General features: G+C 39.0%; 1 protein-coding gene across 5 annotated transcripts in view; it reads left to right on the forward strand.

Annotated features, from left to right (window-relative positions):
• The window catches only part of LOC106868019 (transient receptor potential cation channel subfamily A member 1), a 164,142-nt gene that overhangs the window by 75,082 nt on the left and 79,060 nt on the right, over positions 1 to 10,000 (forward strand). Inside the window, exon 1 of one of the 5 annotated variants that reach the window (XM_089357268.1) lies at positions 5,303 to 5,428. The exons of the other annotated variants lie outside the window; for them this stretch is intronic. Within the exon in view, the coding sequence (XP_089213394.1) occupies positions 5,399 to 5,428 (30 nt within the window). The 5' untranslated portion in view covers positions 5,303 to 5,398. Of the gene's footprint in view, positions 1 to 5,302; positions 5,429 to 10,000 lie in introns of those variants that run through there. 5 annotated transcript variants of the gene reach the window in all.

The following is a 10,000-nucleotide window of genomic DNA, read 5'->3' on the forward strand; positions in this document are numbered from 1 at the left end:
ATGACAGTGTGATGATAAATATAATGAAATAGACTAAAAATTCCAACGAAATCGAGTAATTAAAAATATACTTTCTATCGCCGGGATGGTTCACCCACCGCCGTTATCCGTCGAATCCCCTTTTTGTCGTAGGATGGCTGCGCTTAGACATTTCCATTCACTCGCAACTTTCTTACCTCGTTCGTCCATCTTTTACCAAACGTACTATGCAACAGGTATCTCTTCTCCAGTCGGATTTTACTTTTGAGATGGTAGTTAAAATAACCAACCAAGCCCCAACCGGAGATGAAGCTACCTGACGCAGTCCCTTTTATACGTGTTCTCCATACTGTCTCAAGTTACAATGGCCCAAGAGCCAACACATACAGAGCGCTCAATGTCGAATGTTCATCTATGTTCATTCTACACGTCACTAACTTGTGATCCGTGTAGAAGACCAGAACAAATTGTGGACAACTAAAATTAGACCTATCTATAGTACGAACTATTATTCTATCTAGATAAGAACTGAACGACCCGTCGGCATTTCTTCCGATCCACACTAGTACGCTCAGGTGATCAAGTCTGTAACGATTTGCCGGCTGAAACCGCTTAAGCAGATCGATGAGACGTAAGTTTTCCTCCGATTGATTGAGCCAACACAATCCTTGCGTGCATCCAGAATAGTGTTAAAATCTACTAACACCACTAATGACTTCGACGTCACGAGGAAATTCTCCAGGTGTCGATAGAAATCAGAAGGCAGCGAGCCGGCAGAAACGTTAGCACGCCGGGCGAAATGCTTCGCGGTATTTCGTCTGCAGTTACGTTCTGAGCTCAAATTCCGCCGAGGTCCACTTTGCCTTTCATCCTTTCGGGGTCGATAAATCAAGTACCAGTTACGCACTGGGGTCGATGTAATCGACTTAATCCCTTTGTCTGTCCTTGTTTGTCCCCTCTATGTTTAGCCCCTTGTGGGCAATAAAGAAATAAGAAATCACTCTGTTTGCTTTTAAGATTCGGCGCATAAACGCTAAACCAGCCTCATCTCTGTACTTCGAGTCCAGAACGAACAACCCACCATCTGGGTCTACAAAGATTGTACTTGTCTGCAGAGCCAAGCTTTTACAGAGCAAAACTACTACCCCTCCTCCACCTCCGATCTGGCTGGGAGACATGATTTTCTCATAGCCATTCAGGAGAGCCGAGAAGGTTTGTAGTCTGTCCAGCTTGGTCTCTGTAGCAACAATCACATCTATGCTATGTGACCTGAGGTCGTCACGAAAACAAGCTTGCCTCCATTTCAGACTCAGGCCACGCACATTTAAGCAAGCTGTTGGTGTCAAACCGGGTAAGGGATTAGATCTATCACCCACAAGCATAAATGCTCCCTTTAGTGAGGTTTCATACATTTTCCATCTGCCAAATTTCACTTATGTGACTTGGGTCGGTTAAACGATATTGTACTAGAAACTTTTGCAATGAGTCACGCAGGGGGATTGAACCCAATCCCACATAGTTGTGAAATGAACTTCTTAACTACAAAATGATAACCCATTCAGCAGTTGAACGTTCGTTGAATTTCAAGAATTTAAGGGCGAAAGCCTGTGCTAATGTTTCTGATGTGTAAAATATAAAAACAGCTGAACATTTAATTGAAGGGTCACTCAATACTTTTTAGCAGAGTGCCATATATTTTTTAATGGTGTATGGAAAAGGTTGACAGTGACTTCGAAGTGTCGGCTTACTAGCAGTCTTTAGACAGTCTAATGGTAACTAGTAAGCTTAAACTTCTACGTCACTGTCAACCTCTTCCTTGTAAAAATTAATTACAAACATATATGCATACATACATACGTAGTCATTAAAATGTTCTTGTGCAATTTTTCTTATAATTTTATTAAGTTTTCGGATATATTCTTGGAATAGATAATTTTTAACATGATCAATTTATTACGTGAATGTGATGCGATTATGAAGCTCTAGAAATACGTTTTGCCATTGATTTCCGAGTAAAGTCTAAATCACATTAGCTACCCTAGCCTACAAATCATATATACAACGAGAGTTGATTGACTAAACTAATTTACGCTCCTATTAAATAAAGGTGGCGTAATTATTTATTCTTTATAAATCTAATGAATAATTATGATAATGATTACAAAATGGTTGTGTCAAGCCCCTAAAGGTTCTTTGCAGATTAACTCTGTCTTATGCAGAACTATTAAAATATTTCTATTTTATATTAAATATATAAGAAATTGCACTTGAGAAACGACAGTTTGTTGGTGGTCATTAGTAAGTATAGTTTCCAATGACTGAGGAAGATTCTGAGGTGGAAATCGACGCAGGCCACTGATATGAGACAAAATAGAATTAAAACAGGAAGGAAGCAGTCTGGCCAAGCTTTACTCCCGTTAGCAAGGTAGTCTACTCTGCACTGTTCCTTTGTAGTACAGTCGTCCACTGATTTATTTTCTGGTTCCGTCTGTCGTAAAAGTTTCCACAAGAAATATTCATCTGTTATTCATTAAGGCAGCGAGCTGGCAGAAACGTTAGCACGCCAGGCGAAATGCTTAGCGGTATTTCGTCTGCCGTTACGTTCTGAGTTCAAATTCCGCCGAGGTCGACTTTGCCTTTCATCCTTTCGGAGTCGATAAATTACGTACCGGTTGCATACTGGGGTCGATGTAATCGACTTAATCCCCCTGTCTGTCCTTGTTTGTCCCCTCTATGTTTAGCCCCTTGTGGGCAATAAAGAAATAAGAAATATTCATCTGTGATGGCAGCTGTAAATCACGTTAGATTTTATGCTGAAGGATATCACGGGTTGCTTTCAGTGCTAGAGTTACGCAACCCATTAGAGTATAGTGAAGCTCTTTCAACAACGTTCAAAGTTATAGGGAAGTGGTTGTGACCTTGACCTCTGAGCTTCTCCCGAAAACGGGACTTTACCCTGTTGAGTACACAGTCCCTCTGAGTTGTTAGTGGTAATCCCCATGTTGTTCGTCTGAATAAAGGTCGGTGATATCAGCTCAAGTAGCTTATTTGGTAAAATAAGAATTTAATATGCGATATTAATAACTCCGGATAAACACGTGTCAAAGATATTTACGAAGGTTAGCATTATTTGCTATTAAATATGGTATACGATCGGCAAATCACTGCAGCAGTTGATCAGTAGTTTTTTTTCAAATTCGTCTAATAACATCATCAATTTCATCTAATAACAAATAACAACTAATGGTTGCGTATACTTGAAATTGTTAAGTTACATCACACACAAAATGCATTAGTCTATAGTTTTGCGTGAGAAACTTGTTAACAACTTTAAAATTTTGTTTCTTATGAATTAATTGATATAAACGTTACAATACTACTCTCATTGTATGATATATTTTCTGATAAGCATCAAAGAGAGTAAACATCATTTTTAGGGATAATTCCCGTTGTACCAACAAACAACTGGCCTAAGTCTTTATAATGCATTTAATAACGGTTTTTGATTCAAGCACAAGGTTAACCATTTTGAGGAGGAAGAGATTAGTCGATACCATACTTGTTACTTAAGCCCTTCGCTTCTTATGGAACACAAGGCAATGAACGACTTTTCTCCACTGTTCTCGACTCTGGGCTGTTTTTTCTACTTCACTTCCCAGGTTTTGATGGTTTTGAATTATTATCGATGCTTTTGTAACTGCTTTTTTTTTTTCAAGGCAGGGCTGTTTTCCTTACACAAACCCATTTTTAATTCTGGGATCCGATGTCCATATTAGCCTGGCCTTTACCCTCTAATCTGTCCTTTATGGGAGACACTACTTGGAACTTGATCTCCGCTGATATATCTCTCGGGATTATAGAGGTACACAAACTACCACACTGCAACAAGGACTGAACTGTGTATTCGCCCCAGTACTTCACTGTTAGTTTTTTTTTATCGACTACGGAGGGAGGAAAAGCAAAGTTGACCTCGGTGGTATATGAACTCAGAACAGTACAAATGCAGCAAAGCATTTTCCCGATATATACAGATGTACATGTGTGTGTGTGTGTGTTTACTAACTCACGCGCGCGCACACACACACACACACACACACACAATCTTACCAAATACATTTGTTGTTAAATATATTGTTTTACTACGAATTCTGAATGTCTGAAAATACGTTTATTGGGTGGACAATGATTATCTAAGAAACGCCCAATTAAAAGACATGCGGAGAAATGCATCAACAGCTGAAATGAAAATAATAATAATGGTTTCAAATTTTGCCTCAAGGACAGCAATTTTGGGCAAAGTCGACCACGGCGAAATCTGAACTCAGAACGTAGCGACGGGCGAATTACCGCTAAACATTTCGTCCAGCTCGCTAAGAATTCTGCCAGCTCACCATCTTTATTATTATTATTATTGATAATAATAACAACAACAACAACAATATATTTATACAATGCTTGGATCAACCTCAAGATTGCTTTATTTAATATGTTGTTGGCACTCCGTCGCTTACGACGTCGAGGGTTCCAGTTGATTCGATCAACCTGCTCGTGAAGTTAACGTGCAAGTGGCTGAGCACTCCACAGACACGTGTACCCTTAACGTAGTTCTCGGGGATATTCAGCGTGACACAGTGTGACAAGGCTGACCCTTTGAATTACAGGCACAACAGAAACAGGAAGTAAGAGTGAGAGAAAGTTGTGGTGGAAGAGTACAGCAGGGTTCGCCACCATCCCCTGCTGGAGCCTCGTGGAGCTTTAGGTGTTTTCGCTCAATAAACACTCACAACGCCCGGTGTGGGAATCGAAACCGCGTCCCTATGACCACGAGTCCGCTGCCCTAACCACTAGGCCATTGCGCCTCCACTTTATTTAATATAAACTGTATAAAGTATTGCTTTCTATTGAAAAATGTTATTTTTTCTCTCTGACTATCAAGAAGCGCATAATTACATAATCTCTGTGTGTATGAGTTTTTTTGTTTTGTTTTTTTAATGGATGTACAAGCAGACATTAACAAAATGAGTCTACTGGATCGGGAATGATCGATGCCAGACAACTACAACAACAGTAATGGCAACAAAACCATAAAACAGGTCCATCGAGGCTCACATATATTTGCATATGCGCGCGCACAAAAATGTATCATTCAGCATGAATTTTTGATTTCCCCCTCCCTAGTGTTACCCTGGACACGCAATGCAATGTCAACATGCAGTAGAAACAAATACACACCCTCAAACACACCCTCAAACACACACACACACACACACACACACACATAAATGCAAGCTAAAATAAATACATACATACATACATACATGCATGCATGCATAGATGCAGATCAGTATCGCTCAATTAGAACAACCCAACTTGTTATGTAAGACGTTTCTTCAATGTTCTCTGGATTTCCTATTTTTTCATGGATGAATTAGATGTTTCGAGTCTAAAGGTAAGCACTCAGCGGATAAACATTGGCATGTCGAATTCATTATCATTATTGTTACTCTTTTACTTGTTTCAGTCATTTGACTGCGGCCATGCTGCAGCACCGCCTTTAGCCGAACGAATCGACCTCAGGACTTATTCCTTGTAAGCCTAGTACTTATTCTATTAGTCTCTTAGTTACGGGAACGTAAACACACCAGCATCGGTCGCCAAGCGATGGTTGGGTGGGGGGACAAACACAGACACACAAACATGCACACATATACGCACACACACAAACATACATACACACACACACACACACACACACACACACACACACACACACACACATATACGACGAGCTTCTTTCAGTTTTCGTCTACCAAATCCACTCACAAAGCTTTGGTCGGCTCGAAGTTATAGTAGAAGACACTTGCCTAAGGTGCTACGCAGTGGGACTGAACCCGGAACCATGTGGTTGGTAAGTAAGCTACTTACCACACAGCCACTCCTATCAATATTACCATTATTATTATCCTTATCAATATTCCTAACATTATTTATATTGTTGATGTTACAATTGTCATTCTTCTTCTCTTTTTAATGCGTTTATCCTTTTTTCTCTCTCTCCTACAGCATCAATGTCAAATTCATGTGCCTCAAATACTTCTACTTGTGGTTAAATTTGCCAGAGGCAATTAGCTTAAGAAAAAATCCCCGTAATTTTATTCTATCGTATGTGTCTGGAATGAATAAATCTCGGAATATTTGTTTTCTTTTCATTTTTCTGTATTATCTTCAGCAACCCTTAATATTCAAACTATAAAGAGAACAAACTCAGCATTCGTCTCCAGCTTATATTTTCCCATCTGTTTCTAGAATCTCATATTTTTATAGTTTCCCTGTTATGAGAACAGTTTCAGCATCCGTCTCCAATATAACTGTTTACTTCGCTCTCCAAAATCTCATTCTTTGATAGGTTATCAATCCCCTCCCAAGTAATGTTCTGGTCAAAAAGTATTGATTATATATCAATAAATTTATCCTCCCAACTATGTCTTTGATATTATTATTTCGGCTGTTTAAATTGATTCTTCTCACAGCTAGTGAAGCAAATTGTACAGATTTTAGCCCCGGGTGATACCTGGTAGAGCAGACCTACGCCCCAAGGCATCCCAACAATGACCTTCTAGTTCTTATCTCGGGAATTGAGTATCTAGGACGACATTATCTGGTGTATCCCTCCTGTTGGTAGGAAGTAAGTTGAAGGAGATATTTTGGTTATTTCTAGCAGCTCGCGCAACTACGTCGAGACTCCTTTCGACGGCTTGTATACATTTCAATATTATGACTTGATTAGGGCGGCGGCGAGCTGGCAGAAACGTTAGCCCACCGGCGAAATGCTTAGCGGTATTTCGTCAGTCTTTACGTTCTGAATTCAAATTCCGCCGAGGTCGACTTTGCCTTTCATCCTTTCGAGGTCGATAAATTAAGTACCAGCTACGTACTGGGGTTGATCTAATCGGCTGGCCCCCTCCCCCAAAATTTCGGGCCTTGTGCCACGTGTAGAAAAGAATATTATGATTTGATCCTTTTCAAAGACAATTTTTTGTGTCTCTAACACTTACTGTTGTTTTAGTTTTTATATAATATCCATTTTGCCATCACCAGAGTCGGCGCTATCCTCTAGGAAAAGTAAGCGACCGCTAAAGCGCAAGAATCTGACGTTATTGCCTAACATCTTAAAATTTCTTAATCCAACTAAAAAAACAAGAAAACTTAGTGACAAAGAGAGTAGGCGAGTTTACTCCTGGAAAAGAAGAGGATGACGAAGTGGGGACGAGCTGGGGTGGAGAGAAGAAAGGAACGAATAGTTTTTAGGGCCTATTACATTCTCTGGCATGGAACATTTAAAAAGTGTTTGCAAGATAACAGATTCACTCAATGATACACATGATCATAAAACTATATAGCTCTTGTTCATAAGTTAATCATAATTTTCCAGCTGGTTGTAGAAAAAGAATTAGTGAATGAGATAAACGCTGTTAGGCTAGCCTAGGATACAGAATACCTCAATATCTTGGAGCTAGCCCTAACTGTAACAGTGATTTCTCTGACTTAACCTCATTTAGCCTGAGAGTGTTTCTTAGTTTCACAACGTCTTCTGCATTAATTGGCTTTCCAGTTGGTTATATTTTTAATAGAATTTTGTGATAAGCACTTATTTCACTGGTTGCTATTATCAGGCCTTCTTTCACATTCGTCTCAGTATTATCCAGTCTTCCCAGATGCTGTTCATCTTCAGCTTATTTTACTTCTTCTTATCTTTAAGACTTTGTTTCATGATATATTTTATATTCTGAATTTTTTTCCAGATGGTGTGATGTCCTTTTCGTCAGCTTTATCACCACCTACTACACCATACTATTCCACAACCAGTATATTATCTCTACTCTCAGCATCCCTATGATAAGGAACTTCAACAACATAAATGCTACATCCACGCTTATAACACAGCACAATTTGCATGTTACTGATATCATTTTCAATTCAATACCTCAATTGCATTAATACACTTGCCACATAAGACTCACAACTCTTATTCTACACAATCGCCATCCAATAGAATAACACAAATCACACAAGTACTCTACAAAGCCAAACCAAACCGAAAGAAAAAAAGACACACAACTGTCACTAATTTGCAAGCGTATATGCTATGGCAGCTTGTACCACAGCTTCGTTAATTGTTTATGTCTGCTCGCGTTTGCATAAGAAGCAGACATAGACGCATTCTCGATTCTCTCACCTTTGACCCAGAGGACCATCTAGGATGTGGCAACTGGAGAAAGAGAGGACAACACTCGGCTGATATTCATTTCAGTTGAGTAGACTGGAGCAACGTGATAATGAAGTGACTTACTCGAAGACACAACACGCCGCTCTGTCCGAAATCAAACCCAAGACCTTATGATCGTGAGTCTAGTGCCCTTAGACACTTGAGCACCAAAAATATAAACACAACCCACACAGAATGTACTCAACATAATCGGCAACAGCAACTCACGCAACTCATATTCTACACACAACCGACATCCGGTTCTGTAACAGGACACGACACCATCAAATGAAAGAGCTCATATCACGTAGCATATAATGTACTTATCAAAGACACGAAACACTAAAACACCAGAAACAACAAACAAACCAAATAGATAAATAACACATACATCTCAGTATTGCGTGGATGTACTGAATGCTACAATATTTTATCGACTTATGGTGGTGGATATGAAAAGCAAAGTTGAACACTGATATTTTAACAAGTCTACCAATTCACCGGTCTTAATTTCTTAAATAGACACAAGGTCGGGGACTTAGAGAGGGAAATCAGCCTCAGTACTTGACTGACATTTATTTTTATCGATCCTGGAAGATGAAATGCAAATAGATCCTGACAAGTAACAAAATACTATAAAGCATTTTACTTAACGGTCTACGGATTATGCTATCAACTGGTCTGTTCAGGTTGAAGTACACTCAAGCACCCTTGCCAATTTAAATAGCAATTTCCGATCCCTAAAGAAATGTATGACCTTGTGTCGAAGGGACAAAACTGAGGGGACCAAAGACAGAGATTTTACTCTCTAGTGAAGCCTTCGACGACTTCCTCAAATACTACATGAAGGGTTTGGGTGAGGGCAGAGTAGGAAATGCTGCTCACCAGCAAATTTAATGGAAACTGGGTATGCGTTAAATGGGTCTACTCAAGACAAGACTGTAGAACAGGGACCAGAACTACGAGAGTCAATGTAATCCGAGATCTGTGGATGTACCCTGATTATCTTTAAGGGCTGCTTCTTACTGCGATAATTTTGTTCTAAATATTTCATTTCAGCGTGGGTTTTTTTTTTGTTTTTTGTAGAAAGATAATCACTATCTTTTTGGTTTTTGTTTATATACTCTCTTAGTGTATATTTGCACTCAATGTAGACAAATCTCTCTTTCTCTCTATCTCTCTCTCCCTCTGCATGTGTGCGTATGTGTTTGTGGAAGCGTGTGTATTTGCCTGGCAAGTAAAATTGATCTGAAATCGTGTGTTGAAACTGATACAATTGCATCATGGAAGAGTTATTGTAGCCATTTAAAAACGCAAAATATCTTTTACGTTGCTTTCGTTAATCTTTTATGAATTGTCAAAAATTTCGTCGAACTTCTGAGCTCTGGTCAGCAATAGAGATCCTGATCACAGAGATGTTACAAACTATTTTAACAATTCATCAAAACTGTACGGGAATTAATGAAAAAGTTTCTAATTAGTCGTAACCGACTAAAATGACTTCTACGCAATTGAAAGAGGGATTTTTCCTGCGTAGAACTTTTTTTGCTACCTAAAGACTACGTGAGATGGGCGTTCAGGAAAGACAAAAGTACTGACAAAGGATATGAAATGACCTATTTAAAGCGAAGTAATTGATATTTAACAATGCAATTGTGAATTATTTTATAAAAATGTTATTAATATTTTTTGTTATCGATTTTATACAATAATAATAATAATATTTTTCTACTAAAGGCACAAGGCCTGAAATTT

Source organism: Octopus bimaculoides, chromosome 9 (genome assembly GCF_046866305.1).
Source record: "Octopus bimaculoides isolate indiv1 chromosome 9, ASM4686630v1, whole genome shotgun sequence".
Taxonomy (NCBI): Eukaryota; Metazoa; Mollusca; class Cephalopoda; order Octopoda; family Octopodidae; genus Octopus; species Octopus bimaculoides.